The 17,239-nt window shown below is 42.0% G+C and overlaps 1 protein-coding gene and 1 long non-coding RNA gene across 3 annotated transcripts in view; one reads left to right on the top strand and one right to left on the bottom strand.

The window, feature by feature from the left end:
- Positions 1-1,048, bottom strand: part of LOC141973962 (uncharacterized) — a 41,711-nt gene extending 40,663 nt beyond the window's left edge. Inside the window, exon 1 of the long non-coding RNA XR_012635636.1 lies at positions 933-1,048. This is a non-coding gene — a long non-coding RNA (uncharacterized LOC141973962). The remainder of the gene's footprint in view (positions 1-932) is intronic.
- Positions 464-16,050, top strand: ZFAND5 (zinc finger AN1-type containing 5). Of its 2 annotated transcripts, XM_074933060.1 has the most exons (6): positions 464-1,145; positions 4,660-4,817; positions 5,229-5,340; positions 5,702-5,799; positions 14,190-14,315; positions 14,564-16,050. In XM_074933060.1, exons 2-6 carry the CDS (start codon positions 4,667-4,669, stop codon positions 14,710-14,712), a joined length of 636 nt encoding a protein of 211 aa, XP_074789161.1. In that variant the 5' UTR covers positions 464-1,145; positions 4,660-4,666; the 3' UTR covers positions 14,713-16,050. The 2 variants fall into 2 exon arrangements, with proteins under 2 accessions (XP_074789161.1, XP_074789159.1); XM_074933058.1 differs by lacking the exon at positions 464-1,145 and having other exon boundaries at positions 4,641-4,817.
- The last annotated feature ends 1,189 nt before the right edge of the window (positions 16,051-17,239 follow it).

Raw genomic sequence — 17,239 nt, 5'->3', positions numbered from 1 at the left:
TAAGCGTTCAGTTAGAAGATACGTGGCCCTCTGAGAAATGTGGCAAACCCCTAGGGCAGCCAGGGCACGAGGGGGAATGGGTCTGCTGGACAGCGGCCACAACCCTACACAGTAGCCTGAAACATACGTGTTTCAAGACGACACCTTTGCATAGCACAGAGCTTATTCCGCTCTTGGCCGAGTACATTTACAAACACGCAAAAATCAAGATTTTTAAATCGCTCAGCTCGCAACAAGCAGGACTAACTTCTCAGCACTGACATCTAGCCGAAAGAAACCATCACCCAGCAGGCAGTCATCCCTGCCTCCGAGGCACCTCTGTCACCACAGCCCACTCGTGGGGCCTGACAGACCCTAGAGAAGTTTCCCGGCATATATTTGCCGTACATCGCATTACGTACATCGCCTTGCCTTAGCATCGCCTTACGCCTAAGAGATTGTAAGCCGACAAGAGCCAAGGCACCCAGCCAGGGCTCTCATCGCGATCACGTTCGGCGGCCGGCGCTGAGGCACTCCGTACGGATCCCGGGGCGGACCTGGAAAGCTACCGGTGAGCGGCCGCTCTTCCGCCCGGCCGCCCCGTCTCCACCGCGCCGGCCGCGTCCCCGGCAGGGCGGGGCGGCCGCTCCGCACACGGCTCCTTCCTCCCTACCGGGGCAGATGTAGCTGCGTGACGGCGTCCTGCCCTGCCCTGCCCCGCGACCGGCAACGGCAGCGGCAACGAACTGCAACGCGGCCAGGCTCGCCGAGACTTTCCCCGACCCCGCCTCGCCTCACTCTCCCTGCGCGGCAGCCGCGCATGCCCCGACGGCCCGCGGCGGCGGGGAGGAGGCGGAGGCGGAGCGGAGGGCGGGCACAGCTCCCTCCTCCTCCTCCTCGTCTTCCTCTTCGCCCTCCCCGCTGCGCCTTCCCGCCGCCCGCCCCCTGCTCACGGTGCGTCTTGACTCGCGCCGCCACCGTTGTCTGCCCGGCCGTCGCTGTCGACGCGGCCGCCGCCGCCGCCGCTGCGGGAACAAAGGAGGGAAGCGGCGGCGGCACTGCCAGCTCCGCACCCCCGTCCTGCGTTCTCCCTGCAGTCGCCCGGAGCCACCCGCGGCGCCTCCGCTGAGACCCGCCGCGGGGTTTCTTGCCCCCGCCGGGAACAGGTACGTGAGGGGCGGCGGGCTGCGCTCGGCTTCCCGGGGCCCTCACGGCGGCGAGGGGCTGTCAGGGGCTCCACGCGGCCGCCCCTTCCGCATCTCTCGGCGGCCTCCTCTCGTCCGGCCCGGGGGCAGGCCGCGGCCCGGGCCGGTGCGGGGCAGCGCCCACGGCGAGACAATAAGGTTTCCTTGTCCGGCGGCGGCGGGCCCGTGGGGGCCGGCAGCGGCGCGGGGCCTGGGGGCGGCCGGGCCGGGCGTGACTCAGGGGTTTGCGAGGGGCGGCCCGGCCCCGCACCCCCGGCTGGGGCACCCCCGCTCGCCGTCGCTGTTCCCCAGCCCGGCAGCCTCCGGGGCTTTTGTGTTCTGGTGTCCTCGGCGGGGGGGTGCAGTTAAGCCGTACCGCGCTGCGGGCGCTTGGCAGCGGCTCCCCCTTTGTCTGACTCACCCAGCCGGGCTTCACCCTCCTCGGGAAGCGCCCGGTGTCGGTCCGCCGTCTCCGCCCCGCTTCCCCCGAGCGCGGCCGTGTAGGGGCGAGTGCTCTGAGCTGCCTCGGTGAACCCCTCTTTGTCTTGTGTTTCTCTTGCTTAATTGTGGCCCCTCTTCGAAGGGAGGATGTTGAGATAAGTATTTAGGTCAGCAAGCCCATCGTTGACGCAGTTCTCGGGTTTTATAGTTGATATCAGTGCACGTTGGGGTCTTTATTTCCGTCGTTACGCTAGAATGCGGGATGGGGCGGCGGGGCCTGCGGTAGGGACCCGGGCTGTGCCCGCGCTGCCGGCATGGGTGGCCCAGCCGTCGCCTCGGGGGTGGAAGGGCGGCTTCGGTGAGAGGCCGGGGTAGTGACCGGGATTTTACGGTCCCCTCCGGGATTCGCTGGTAACGGCGAGGGCGAGCGGTGTGAATTGCTGTTGGAGTTCACATGCTGAATAAAAGGGCTCCGTTTCGTGTCCGGAGCTCCCAGGGCTAAGCATCGCTGAGGTTAAGACCTGCTCCTGTTGGTGGTAGAACGAGACCTCTTTTTATTCTATTTTCCTCCCCCCAGATAGGCATAGCTGAGTTTAACCACCCACCCCCAAGGTTGTAGGGTGCATTTGTGAAACGGTGGCCGCCCGCTAGGCCTTGATCGCACCCAGCCGTCCTCCGTATGAGCTGGCAGCGAAAATGGCTGTTGGAGATGACGGGCTGGTGATGCCGCATTTTCTGGGTTGCATTTCAGCATCCGCACTCCCCACTGGAAGGAAAGGGCGTCCGGATTTCGCGGGCGGGCGGCGCAGGAGTCAGCAGCCCGCCGGCGGTGCAGACGGGACCCGGGGGCGGCGGGGCGCCCGCGCCCCTCGCGTCGCAGCCGTCTGACAGGCGGAAGCGCCGGCGCTGCCCACGTGACCCGGGCCGCCGCCCCGCCGGCGGAGCGGGACGCGGCTGGCGGAGGAGGGCGGAGCGGAGCGGCCGGCCGGTGCGCCCGTCGAAGGGCAAAGCGGCGGGAGCGGGGTCAGCCGGGGTGAGCGCACGGCGGCGGGCTGCCTGCGGGCGGCTTAAGGGGAAACACAGGGCACAGCCGCGGCACTCCCACAGTGCGGAGAAACGCGGCTTAAGCGTCGGGGTTGACCTTCCAGTTAGGGGCGTGCATCCCAAGTAGTGGAAGGATGTGCTGACAAAGGAGCTGCGGAGACTCTGTTTTGTAGTAGGTTAATAGCAGCATTAGCACCTAAAGCTCGATTTAGTAAGTGGTGAAACATGTTCGCGAGCATGCTAGTTTGGAAGTGGAGCAAGTCAGCCGAGGTTGGTGGTGGCAGTGTGTTTGGTAGCAGTTTGAGTTTACCTGCTTAATAAAAGAGCAGAAGTACGGGCTTTCCTTGTATTATATAGACATAGGCCTACGGTATAGACGATGGGATTTTTAGATTTCTCTAAGTGCGTCGTGTTTTTTTCTGACTCCCTTGACTCGTGTGTAATGGCTGTAAAACTGCATGAGTGTGAGTGTGAAGCTATTTTGTAGTCCTGAAAGGAAACTGTTTATGCCTGGAAGGTATTATAAAGGCATAAATAATAGTTATTTTTACCTTGAAAATGAGGTCCCATGCCCACCAGCAGGCAAGCAGATTAATTTTTCTTGTTTACTTTCTCATACTCTTGGTTTACTTTTGATCCCAGAAACTAACTAGACAAAGGCAGCTGTTAGTTACGGTTGTCATACTAGTCTAACATAAGTTTTTCTGCTTTTGTAGTGTGAGATTTCATGATTTAAGAAAATAAGAAGAATAATACTTATATAGAAGCACTTCTCTATACACAGTAATCAATATACTTTAGGTGTTTTCAACTTCTCACAAGCATTAGCATCAAGTATCTCTTACTGTGACTGTTCCTGAATAGGAAGAGAGCAATCTAGAAATTACACTAAAATGTCTTCAGGTGCCATGTATAGCGCTTCTGCTAAATTTAAATTTGGGAGGACAAGTGCCATATTCTTACGTGTCCTCAATTTGTAGCAGATTGCTTGATTACTGTGTTCCGATTTTATTGCCCTTGGGAATCAAGGATTTCGTTGCTGTTCAGTTTTTCTACTAACCTTGCTTTTCAGAGGTTAACCAGCAGCGAAGGTGAAGTATTTTTATTCCTAACCTCGGCAGTTCCTGGCAGAGTTACCATTGTCTGCCTTCAGGAGGCTCAGAAGCCTTGCTATAACTTTATTAAGGATCTAACTGGCTTCTTTTTTTTTTTTTTTTAAATGCGTAGGCTGTGTAATAGAACATATTCAACATTTGTAAATTTAATTTCTCTTGGAAGAGTAAGGCTTAGTTTAAACTTATTTCAGAAATGCTTTTTGGGTTCTTGGTTGAATTGCCCATTGTACACATGTTCTTGCCAGTTAGTACTTAGTATTGGGTTTCATACACAGTTTAAGGAGTATTCACAGTGTTGTTTTGGAAATTCCTTCTAAAGATAGGACTACAGACTTTAAATGGCTGCTGCCAATACTTCAGGGATTTTTATTGGGTTTTTTGACAAATGTGAGAGTAGGAACTGTTAATAGTGGGATTAGCATCAAAATTATGTGAGATCAACATTACTGATAAAGTGGGGCTCTTCTGCTGGAGTTGGGGGAAAAAATAATCTATGTTATTTGCCAAAACTGTTTAGTAGACATGAACTTGGTCTTGCTTTTTCTGCGTATCCCTGTTAGTGCTCAGAGGTTGATAATAAAGGGCTTTTTGGCTGTCAAATTGAATTTGGTCATAACCTGCCATTGTGCAGCTTTGTGCCCAACAAGTACATTATTTCTCAGTATTACTATGATGACACTTTTGCTTCTCTTAAAGGTTCATAACATTACTTAGCAATACCGTTGCAGTACTGAATGGTATATTATCATACATATAACCCTCTTTAAGAATGCTGATACCACTTTCAGGGTGGGGGTGAGGGGTGTAGGGTGAGCAGACATACTTTAATTCTATAACCCCATAATTGATTTTGGTGAAATGCCAGCTCCTAATGCAGTTCTTGGTTTTATTTACAGCATCAAGATGACTCAGGAGACAAACCAGACCCCAGGGCCCATGCTCTGTAGTACAGGATGTGGATTTTATGGAAATCCTAGGACAAATGGGATGTGTTCAGTTTGCTACAAAGAGCATCTTCAGCGACAGCAGAATAGCGATAGAATCAGCCCAATGGGTAAGGGTGTGGGGCTTTGGGGTTTTTTTTAATACTTTTAAACTAAAACATAGAAGGTGACAAGGAATCCCAGAACATTTTTTCAGGAGAACTTCTGAAAACTCTATTAAAACAATGAACATCAAAGAGAATACTACTTTAAATCACAGTAAAGATGAAAGATAAAAATTCTGTGTCTATGTTCTGGTCCATTTGGCATTCAACCATAGCTTGCTTTCCGTCTCTGTTAGCATATTCTTATACTATGTCTGTATTTTGATAACAATATATTTAGCCTGTCTTTTAAGTAAGAAGTTGTATGCAGAAGCAGTGAAAATTGTATGCAGACGGTTCATAGCTGTATACAAGACTGTTTGGCTAACGTATTCTACAAATTTTTCATAATTAACTTGTCAAATTCTTGTTACATAGGAACAGCCAGTGGTTCAAACAGTCCTACCTCAGACTCTGCATCTGTACAGAGAGCAGACACTAACTTAAACAACTGTGAAGGTGCTGCTGGCAGCACATCTGAAAAATCAAGGTAAGATAAAGGTATTACTTTGAGGTTCGAATGAGCTGTGAGTGTGCAGCAAGTGGAAGGCCTGCAGCAGTCCTGCCCTATTGCAGTGAGTTTCTGCAGAGGAAAAAGGGACAGTCTACCTCACAGTGCTTTATGAGTCTGTGTAAATGAGAACTGATTAAAATATTTGGTGTTTGATGTATTTGATTTATCTGGAGAGTAAGCCACAGGTTTACCCATTTTCTTCTAAGGAAACTAAAATAAACCATGTGTTTTGAGGATAGTAATTGAACGGGTAGTTTATGAATGGGTCTGGACAGTTTAAACTTTTATTATGAATGCAAAACTAATGTAAACAACATGTTTCACTGTACTTAAACAGAAATGTGCCTGTTGCCGCTTTGCCTGTAACACAGCAAATGACAGAAATGAGCATTTCAAGAGAGGAAAAAGTAACACTGAAAACAGAGACTGAGCCAGGTATGTTTGCAGAGTTAACAGCTGGGTACAACTGGGGACTTAACAGAAGCTGATGGTTTGTTTACTTTCTAAGTAGGTGTCTCCTGTTGTGGTGTGATGGTCTTGAGGAACTGTTAAGGTCTTTGTTAAGGATGCTCTTCGAGTACTCTCTTAGCAGAATGGAGAAAATGGGACTAGTGCCACAATAAAGATAGTAAAAAAGCCTGACAGCCGTGAGGGTGGTTTTGGCTCCCAAACTTTTTTGAAAGTAAAGCACTCTAAAATTCCATTTGGGTGAAGTGATTAATTTCTAAGTAAAAGGTTGGGATTTCTGTGTATTACCTGGCAGTACAATTCCTGCTGACTCAAGACAGTCAAAATGGCTTGTTGCATTTGAAGAATGGAGTTCTTAAGAAACTCCATTCTACAGAAGAGTGAGACTGGGGTGAAGGGAATAACGGAGTTTAAAAATACTAAGAAAAACTGTTTAACGAAAGCATTGCTTTGCAGTTCTAGGATACTTTCAGTCTTATTTGCTGGGTGTGAACTGCCAATTTAAGTTTTACTCTTGTACTGGAAGGTTGTAGCTCTGGTAGTTAAAGTGTAAACTCTTGGAGGGAAGGCAGAGAGGGGACAGCTTCTTATTTAAAACTAGTGAGTGATTGAATTCATATAAATTTGAGCAAATGTGTATCTTAACACACTTGTTCCATACTTATACATATCAACACTTTTTAAAATTAACAGTTCTGAATATCTTAAAACGCTAAAAGCTGATGTTTAGTAGGAAGTCTGACTCAAGCTGAAGATAAAATTTAATTTTCTTAAGTTTTTAAGTCAGATGAAAATTGCAGCAGATGCTGCTCACCACTCTAAGAGTGGTTTTGATCTAGATACATTTTTGCCAGCGGAGACTGCTCTCATGCCTGATATTTAATTCCTCAGTATTTGTTCAGACGACTTTATCATTTGCAGTAAGTCATGCTAAGTCAGGATCCTGTGACATGAACTTAAGTACAATGATAGAATATATTGGGTTTTTCATTAAGTACAGACAATTTTTTGCAAGTATTAACTTCCTGTCATCTGAAGAGGCTATCTGTATGTAACTAAGAAGTAATTTAGACTTCACTACAATATTTATAAACTCATCTTTGTTATGATTTCCTACATTAAATGTGTCACGCAGGAAAGAGGAATACATAAAATGGTGGCAGCAGTGAAGTAATGGGTGACTTTACCCTTACTAGAACTGCCAATAGAATTTGTCATTTTGCCAGGTGAAAGGACAATCTTCAGTTATTGTTGACATACTACCTGGTTTTCTGGTACTGTGGGTCAACTCTATAATAGTGTCACACAACACTGTACTGATTGGAATAGGGGAAGAAAATCCAAAAGCCTCTCAAGATACCTACATATTGTAAATAATCTCACAGATTCAAACTAGTAAAGGCTGTCACAAGTTTGCGTAGAGATGGCTAGAAAAACTACGAGAGAACTTACTGTGTCTGGAAAAAACTTGTGGATCATAACTGCCTTTCTGAGTACATACCTGTAAGTTCGTGAGACAGCCATAGATGCTGTAATGCCCAAGTTTCTTTTTAAGTGTTATGTTTGGCACAGATTGTAGACAGCATAAGATAGTGTCCTTACATACTATTCTTAGGGTTTGTTGGACATCTAAAATACACTGTTGCCTGTATTCAGTGGCAAGAGAAACTGGCCTAAACCTTTTATAAAAATCACTGTTGTGTCTGGACTAGTTGCATTTTTCTTTCCAGCTTTTTCCAGCAGCATCCAATGTCTTTTGGTCTCTCCTCTTAAGGAGGAACTGAAACAATGGTAAATAATTCAATCACCTCATAATGAAGGTAATACTTTGTGAGGTGTAATTCTCTTAAGTTAAGCCCACAGTCAGGGAATTGCAAATGTAAACACAGTCTAGTTGTAAGTGCAGTTTGACCCTAGTAACTGAATTTCATAACAATCTATAGGAGAGTAACAGATCACAAACAAACGATGTAGCCTTCAAGCAAAGTAGCTTGCTCTTCTTTTAATGTCAACAGTATGATGTAAGATTCCCTTCTGCCAGATTGTCATGGGCGAATGAAACTTGGGATATTTCCGTTACAAAACAGAAAGTTAAAAATAGAATTACATCTGGTCAACCGATCTATCTTTTTAGCAGTCTGTAGCATAAAATTATAGTTGCTTGATGTTGGAGTTGAAGCAACTGACTTGCAAAGATGGTGAAGTTGAGAACAATGAAGCTTAATAGATCTATTTTTCTTGATTGTTGTTGTTTTTTCCTTCACACAGGTTGAGGTTGCAACCTGTATTCTTATTCAGAACAAATTCAGTGCCAAGACAATTAATTGCATTTTAAGATTTGAAGGAAGAAAGGCATGTTGGATGTAACTGGCCTAGTTGGTTGTAATTCACATGTCTAATGTGCTATGTTTTCTTATAACTTAGTTTCTTAGTTCAGCAGTAATTGAACAGTGGCATGTGTTCAGTGCAGTTGTGTCTGAACTGCTCATAAATCAGAGACATCTGAAGGCCTTTATGTCCAAACTGAATTTTCGTAAGTGAGCACTATTTACAAAATACTTTCTATAGAATTTTGGTGAACTTTTACACTTCTTATGGTTTGAATTCTAATACAGTCTTGACCGAAGTCAGATTATACCCAAAGCATTCTAGAAATATGATTTATAGTTGCTTTTTTTACCATGCTGAGTTGCAGGAATTAAGTGCAAAACCTACCAAATTTATTTCCTTTCCTTGTGTTAAGCTATAAGAGCAACATATCTACTAAATTGATGAGGCATAGCAGAGACCTTCCTCAAGACATGTGGTAGCTTGTTTTTTTTTTTTAAGCAGGTATTTAAATGGAAATAAAAGATCTGTAGAAGAAAGAAAATTGAGTTATAATAACCATGAAAAATAAACTGGTTTGAAAGCAAGTATGCTTAAACAATCATATTGTTTCAAGTTAGAGCATATTTTTAACATTTTGTTGTACTTTTTTTAATGTCATCACCTTACTGAATGATGAGCTTCTGGTCAGGTCAGTCAATGTTTCCAGATGTAATTAGTATCAGCATGTGTATCAGAAGCTCGGGGTTATTTTTTTGTTTCCCGGGGGTTTTTTGAACCCGGTAGTAGCCCTGTTCCAGGGACTAATGTGATTAACTATCATTTTGTGGAGCCACAGTTGCAGAGTAGCCCTGCTTATAAGGAAAGTAAACCAGAAATTGAGCTGTCATCCTGTGTAAACTGCATATTTAAAAAATACGCAAATACTATTCACTTTATAATTCCATACATATTGTAGATTACATTTCTGTTCCCAAATCTCAGGTTCAGAAGATAGCAGGCAGTGGTGGTTGGCTCGCTTGTCGCTTGTCTCTTGGCTTTCTACCAATATAGAGTTATTTTACAGCTGTCCTACATTCAGGTTGAGACCCTGTTAGGGGTTATCATCATTTGTATTGTAGATAGAACCAGTGTGTTCTATCTGTGATGTGTACAGTGGGTTGCAGGTAGTATTGTGAGTAAGATACAGAGTAGACAGCTAGCTTATGAAATAAGGTAGGCTCAAAATGGTAACTGCATGGTATTCCTTAGATCTTGTTGTAATGAGTGCCTTGTTAGTTCTGATTTGTTTTCACGCATGGCTATAGTATTCTAACAGTGTTGCTATCTGTAGACAGTTCCTTTGTGGCTGTTGGTAAAATTGCTCTAAAAACTGGGTCTTGTGTGGAAAACATTGAGCTCATCTTCATGTTTCCCATGTTTGCTGTGGTTTCAGTGGATGCTTCTGACTGAAACAATTCTGAAATGAAACCAGTAGTCTCTTCTAAGCCCTGACACTGTCCGCCTTGGAAAATAATACTGGGGACCCAACTGTTGCTCCTGTGCTTGTTGGTGATAGGATGCTATTATTATCTTAACAGCAATACACCACAGCCATCCAAGTCTTCATAGTGACCAAATTAAACCATATTTCAGTGTGATGCTGAAACTGGGGTATCTTTACATTTTATTAATGTAGCAGTAAAAATGCAGAACACTTCTATTCCCTTTCTTTGGCATGAAATTAAAAATTATGGAAGTTTTTTCTGCAGCCTTTCATCATGGGCACCTGGGTTGGCATAGCAATTGTAGTTTGAAGAACAAAGTATTTACACTCAGAAATCTTGATAAAGCATAAATAAAAATACTGTCCATCTTTTCAGACTAAAATTTTATTTACATGTCTACTGTGTTAATATACAATATAAGGACTGCAAAATCTCTGGCATAGCTTTCTGCTCTGGTACAGCAGAAGTGCAGTCTGAGTTCTTTCTGATTACTTTTCACTTTACATTTTTTTCTCTCTTTTAATTTTTCCAGTTCTTCCACGTTGAATGTTGGGGTTAGCTGCATCAAGTCAAAATCAATTTGTTTTTTCTATGCTTTTATGACTTTGCTCTACTTGCTACCACTTACTAGTGCCTTCAAAGTCATGATGTTGAAGCTGTTGGGATCTTACTTTGGTTAAATTTTTAGTCAGAGAAGCTTCTAAAAACTTCGGTGTTACTTTGCTAGACCTTTCTTGTTGCTTTTGATATGGAGAGGTTTAAAAATAAATACTGCTTTATTTTCATAAGATTTTGTTCAACTGAAGCATTGTATTAATTTCTTTCCAGTGTGAAATCTCAGTGGGAAAATACCTAGGGTAGGCATGCTCTTTTTCAGCAGCCATACTGGTTTAGATGAGGAAAACTATTGTCAGCTTTGAAAATCCTCGTTTTGGGGTGGTTTTTAATTTTGAGTGGCAGTCCCATGTAGTTACTGTGGCTTAATACTTTGGGGTCTGAGAAGAGCTTTGTTCTCCAGTTTCTAGGACCTTTCTGCATATTGGTTGAGTAGCTGTCATGCTGTGGCATGTGGCTAACTTCTCTCATCAGTAGACTTGCTGTTCCCACATGCCTTTGGTAAAGATGCATCTTATCTTCAGTCTACATGTGAAGGAAATTTTCCAAAATTCATGATGCGATGTATGTATTTATATGGGTTTTTTTCAGGCACCTCTCCAATACTAGGAATATGTATGTCTTTATTATCCTAGCAGATGGGTGATAGTCTTCCTTGTGTATGATGGTAATACATCTTACAGTATCTATGGGTAATAATTTCAGACCAAAATAATAGTTCATAAAGGCCTGCCCAGTTCTGAAAATCTGTTGCTCCTAAGTTTTTTGGCCTTGTCATAGGAGAACTGGTCTGGTAAAATTCAAGTAAAGTAAACCTGATCAAGTAAAATAAAAGGTAACCTCTTGAGCTAAAGGTTGGGAAGGGAAAAGACCAAGGTAATGGAGAGGGGTACATGCCAGCAGGAGCACTGTTAAAGTGAAAACCTGTTTTAGTGATGAGGGGTTTGCTTCATCAAAATGCTGTTACTGAGGAAGCAGGTCTGCAGGTGTCAGTAACTACTATTTTCCAACTTTCAGCATTTTTTCAGTTATTCACTCTGGTGATCAGACAGCAATCATTTAGAGCACTTTACCTGATGATTAACACTGATTTCTGGTATAAAATTAATGCAGTGCATTGAGCACTGGAGTTGTACTCACCCAGTTGGATTTGGCTTCTGTGCTAAAGGAAACCTTTTGTGATAAGAAATTGTTAGGATGTATCTGATGCATTTATACTGGCTCCTCTTATCATGGCAGAACAACTACAGTTCACAGTATTTTTCATCTGAGCCACAGGTTGGTGAAAACGATTTTTGTTCTGTGCTTTAAGGAGGGGGCAGTGTAGGCAGCTTTGCCTCTGTCCTAGTCATTACTCACAAGCACATTTAAGAGGGTTTAATGTGATAAATACTCATCATCAGACTTAACTCTGCTGCCATAAAAGAATAGGAGAGTCCTTTATCTTGTCTTCCCCATTGCTGCATGTTGAGTACTGCTTTTCCTTCTTGGAACATGATTTAGTTTCCGGGGGAAGGATCCTGTTCAGCAGCCCTTTCAGGAAATGTGCTGCTACAGTTTATTAGGATCACTTTCATCACTTCTCCAGTTTCAGGGCTTTCAGTTGTCACAGTTTCTTCATACAAAGTAGGAAGTATTCTTGTGGTTTTTTCCCTTAGATGGATTTGTTCTCAGTGTCTTTGTTTTGCCTAGTGATCTACTAAGCTATATCTTTGTCTTGGTGATTCCTGGGAAGTTGTGGTTTCTACTTTGCTTCCTTGTTGACATGTTAGGCATGGTAAAGGTTGCTCCTCTTCTTGTTTTCATTTTCTCTTAGTGCATGTTGTGACACTGTTGATTTGCCCCTTCTGCATTTTCTTTTGCATCTGATTGAAAAGGCACGCATGCTCCCAGTGCTTGTATTTATAAGTTGGTTCTGATGCAGATGAAGTGTGCCCCTGGCTAGCTATATACCAAATTGCAAAATGTGTAAGCATTTCTCGTTCCTCTCTTTCATCTGCTGTGGCTTATGATTAACATTCAATTTTTAAACAGATTAGAAATATAACAAATCTAAAAGGAGTTTGACCGTAGTTTTGGGGAGGTGTTTGGTCTTTCTTAAAGTCATAGCTGATGGCTGGTAGCAAAGGTGCACAGTATCCAATGGATTTATGCTATTTGTGATACCACTTTAACCTGTTTTTTTGGTCACAGGCTCTCAAATAGATAACTGATACTGAATACCGCTTCCTTGGGATTTAAAGACAAGTTCAGAGGATCATATCTGTTCATCTAGAAAATATTAATCATCCAGAAAAATTATCAAAAAACCCAAAAGCAGCAGCAGCAATTACTTCAAGAAGTACCAATAGCAGTAGTGATTGTAGTGTTAGTACTGTAATAGTTTTCTTTATCCCTCAGACTTGGCAAAATAGAACTGACACTGAACATTTTTAGAAGAAGATGAGTGCAAGGTGACAAAAAATAAAGGTAGTAAATGGCCTTAGTTCTTCATTAGGACTGTTGCTGTAATGTATGCAAAAATATTGACAAGCATTGTTTTACTGCATGAAATTTTTTGGTGATGAGCACTGAAGGCTCCTTGTTACCTCTGACAGCTTGTCACTTTTAAATCTTGTTTTAGATTTTGAAGTCTTCACTCGGGACTCTTATCATATGGTGAATTGTGAGACTTTCTGTGTGTTAATGGTAATCATGAGCTGTTTTTTAGAACATGGTTTTAGAACCTTGAACATGGTAATGCAAACGCCATTTTAAACAAGTATGAAGAGTAAAGATAGAAAAACAGTCAACATAACTGTTTTCTTCATGTCTGGAAAAAAAAATCCACTTTTCATGTGATACAGCACTTACTGATTCAAAAGAATCTCAGCTAACAAATCCTATTTGTGGTCTTGAAATTGATTACAAGTAGGTCCTTAAAGCTTATATACTCCATTTATTCTGGAATGCATTTTGTAGTTTGTTCTGTTTTAGAACAATAAATGTAATCATAAACTGGGAGTGTTCAAGAAAGCTGTACCAGGAGTAGGTGTTAGTTGTGTACAAATACATGTCTCAGCTCTTCTCTGTTCCAGCTGGGATATAAAGAGGATATTCAAAAAAAGTTTGATTGAAAACAAAAAAACTTTTTTAAACAAAATTACCAGATTCACAAAAGTTCACAAAAGGACAAATTTTTCTCCTTCAGAGAACTTAAGTAAAAGGTGACTCAGGTTTGTCTGAAAGTGTTCATGACAGACGCAATAGAAAAATGACTCATTTTGACTATACCTGTTTGAACTCTAAAGCTGAATACAGTATAAAAATACAGATATTCAATATAAATTACTTCAAATTACTGGAAGTGTCGAAAACATGAGGGCTCTTTTGAACTGTGTGCTTGCTAGCTTGCTGTCTTCTGAACTGTTTTAGGCATCTGACTTGACAAATGTAGTGGTAGAGTAATCCAGTACTATGATAGTAGCACATGACTGAATTTCATTTGTTTCTAAAATATGTTCCTATTAGTTATATTCTCTACATGTATTCCCACTGTTCAGCAACTTTAGCTGTGACAGTCTTGTTACTGTTTAAATATTACTTGATCATATGATTTTTGAAATATTGGATGGGTCCATGGAACTTCTGGAGTGCTTTCCAAGCCCTTAAGTATACACCTGTACAGGTGTAACAAGTGCTTTATTTTCTGGCTGGTGGAACTGTGGGGAAAATCTGATTGTCTTATGTAGAGACAAAAGGCAAGGTAGAGTACCTAAAAATCCTTATTCCCGATTTTATACTTTTGTAGATGAGTCTATGTAGTACTTTAGACAGCAAACACTGGGGTCTTAGGGGGAATCAATCCTTAAGAAATGCATGTATACAACTATATAGCTAGTGAAGTCAAGAAAAGAAAACCTTTATTTCTTTTGCTTGCTTTAACAGTTGTTACTCAACCAAGCCCATCAGTTTCTCAGCCTAGCACATCACAGAATGAAGAGAGAGCTCCTGAACTGCCCAAACCAAAGAAGAACAGATGTTTCATGTGCAGGAAGAAGGTTGGCCTTACAGGTATGAGAACACTTTGTAATTTTGAACAGATCTATATCATTAGTTGCCTCTTGTTAAATTAAACTTGATGAAATATCTGTACCATTAAACTTACTTGCTTCTTCAGAATCCAAGCAACTTAGTACATTTTTCTTGCTCTGCCTGTAAGAGTAGACAAACATATCCCCTTTGTAGTGACTAAGCCCTTAATTTACAACTTCATTAGACATGAAGCTTCCTAGTGATTTTGTTTCTTTTTCTGTGAACAGGATTTGACTGCCGATGTGGAAACTTATTTTGTGGACTTCACCGTTATTCTGACAAGCATAACTGCCCGTATGATTACAAAGCAGAAGCTGCAGCAAAAATCAGGAAAGAGAATCCAGTTGTTGTGGCTGAAAAAATCCAGAGAATATAAATTAACCTGCTTGCAAAAAGACTGACTGACTTTGTTTAAATATATCCTAGGAAAACACAAAAGAGCAGGTGCATGGCCATTTTCCTTTGTTCTCCAAAGCTTTACTTTCAGTCTTGTCTGTCTTAATGATATTTCAGAATGTTTGGATGTTTGTTACAGGCAGAATTGGATAGATACAGCCCTTGAAAATACGTATGCCCTCACCAGAGTATAATTGGATGATCAGAAACCTGCACAGGAATACACAGCACAGAGGACAAACTCTCTCGTTCACATGTGCCAAACAGACATATGCTATCTGCAGATTTGCAGCAGGTCTGCCTTTTGAGATGTGTTTCAGGTCTATAATCTTTTGCTAATGTTATATGCCTGTTTTGGAGAAGGATACATCAAAAAGGTTGGCAGTCTACTTCTGTAATTTAAAATCTCATTTGAATTTTAGTTTCCATGCTCCATTGTTTTCCAGCAGAATGTAAGCTATGTAGAGGAGTCCAACATCCTAGTAAGGTGCATGTTAGAGCCAAAATCAAGAAAGTCAGTTATCAGTTGCAGTGAGAAAAATGGAAAAAATCAGATACATGTGAAAACTCTTTTGGAAAAGATGACATTAACTTTAGGGTAATGAAAATAGGTTCCCAAAGGAACTGTCCTGATAGGAACTTATGAACTGGCCTGCCGAAGTTGTCTGCTTTTCCTTGCATAGCTAAAAATGTTGTGTAGCACAATATTGTAAGATTGGCTTACAGAAAAAAGTTACATATGTTTTTAAGCATACCACAGCAGTTCTGTCAAGCAACATGTGTCTGAGCAAGCTGCTGAAGTATTAGAGCAGTTTTCATACAATACTTATGTTCTGTGTGTTCTGAGTTCAAAAGAGTATTAGGAGTTAATTTTTTCTAGTTTTAAATGTAACAGTTGCACAGGTCTGCATGGAAAACCATATACAACATGGCTGCTGTAGACTTAAGTGGTAGCTGGAACCACTCTTGGAGGGCTGCTTTTATCATATTTAATTGTACTTGAGTGTGGGACTGTAGTGTTCTTGGGTGTATTGCATGGGCTGCATTATCTACAGCATTGTACAATAACAACTAGAAAAGGCAGTATACTTCACTGATGCTTGTCTGATAATATCACTTCTGTGTTATAATGGAAGGGGTTTTTGTGGTGTATGAAACTTGTGGGTTTTATATAAACAAGTACAATTTAGACTAGTGTTGTGGTAATACCTGTTCTCATCTGTAAATAGTTATGTACACAAGGCACTACTGAACTTCTGATTTTTATTGCAGTGTTCAGTCAGTTTTCCTATTAAAAACATCATGGTTTTGCTTCTAACTTTGTTCTTCTGAGTTATTAGATAAGCAAACATGTACAGATAGTTCATATTTATGTATTGCACATAATTCTGCTACCCAACATCTATGCTATATTGTATTATGTAAATAATAAAAACCATGTACAGAAGGAATCACTTCCTTTTGTGATAGTTCATTGGTTTTAGTTATTTCTGTAATCAGAAGGTGACCTTGTAGAGGTTGCGGTGCAAAGTTAGCACTTAGTTCTTACAGATGTTGTCTTTTATGCTTAAGTCTGCCTAAGTCCTTGTTTCTTATTTGGATAGAGCAACTTCTTTAAGGTAACTTGCATGAGCAGCTGGAATACAGATAACTATGCTGGCATTTCTGTCAGGAAATCAAAAACAGCAGCGTGCTTAACGGGAGCAAAGGAAAGCATTAGCAATAACCTTCAAAGGATTTTTTCTTTTCCCTACAAAATTTTTCTGGTGGATCTGTTATAATAGAGCCAGTATGTTGGTTATGCCATTCTGTCCACATCTTCACCAGCAGACCTGGGCAGAGTTATTGTCAGGGTCAGCATCCAAATCCAAATGTTAAATATGCCAGATTTATCCTTCCCTATGAGAAGGACAGAGCACACGGCACATCTTGGCTTGGAGGAAGACATCTTCACTGCTGCATAATGCGTAAAAATTGCTTATATCAGAAATGGAAATGTACATCCCACCAGTAAGCTGATAATCGTGATAAATTACTAATACAGCTGCTGCGTATCCCTCCACTAAGGGAACACAGGCATGCTCTGGGACTTCATTTTCCAGGATTAATTTTATGACTTAATCATGAAACTGCTTTAAAGCACTGAAATTATCACCTTTCTACCTTTTGTATTAAAGTGAAATCAGCTATTCAACTGCAGTATAAAATGCTATTTTCTTTTTTTTTTTCTGAGAATGTCCCGTAACTGGCTATTTGAGGAGAATGCATCTGGCTTTCATACTGTTGTGACTGGTGTTTTAGGACAAGTAATAGTACTGATACTGGTAGTTTATGATGGTCTCAATCTCACTGTCTGCTTTTTTTTAGCTGAACAAAGGCTGTATTTGGGAAGACTTGTTGAAATAATTGATCTCTGTAGATCTGAGGAGAAAAGTATAGAATGGAAGATCCCTCATTGTCCTGTAATATCACATATTGTATGTAAATTGACCACAAAATCCCCTGAA

The sequence above is a fragment of the Athene noctua genome, chromosome Z (assembly GCF_965140245.1).
Source record: "Athene noctua chromosome Z, bAthNoc1.hap1.1, whole genome shotgun sequence".
Lineage (NCBI taxonomy): Eukaryota > Metazoa > Chordata > Aves > Strigiformes > Strigidae > Athene > Athene noctua.
The sequence above is the reverse complement of the archived record's forward strand: the minus strand, read 5'-3'. Positions and strand labels throughout refer to the sequence as shown.

Excerpts from the sequence above, each read along its gene's own strand:
- ZFAND5 (XM_074933060.1), top strand. The coding sequence starts at position 4,667 with ATGACTCAGGAGACAAACCAGACCCCAGGGCCCATGCTCTGTAGTACA. Across the intron at positions 4,818-5,228 it reads CGATAGAATCAGCCCAATGG|GAACAGCCAGTGGTTCAAAC; the intron begins GTAAGGGTGTGG and ends CTTGTTACATAG. Across the intron at positions 14,316-14,563 it reads GAAGAAGGTTGGCCTTACAG|GATTTGACTGCCGATGTGGA; the intron begins GTATGAGAACAC and ends TTCTGTGAACAG.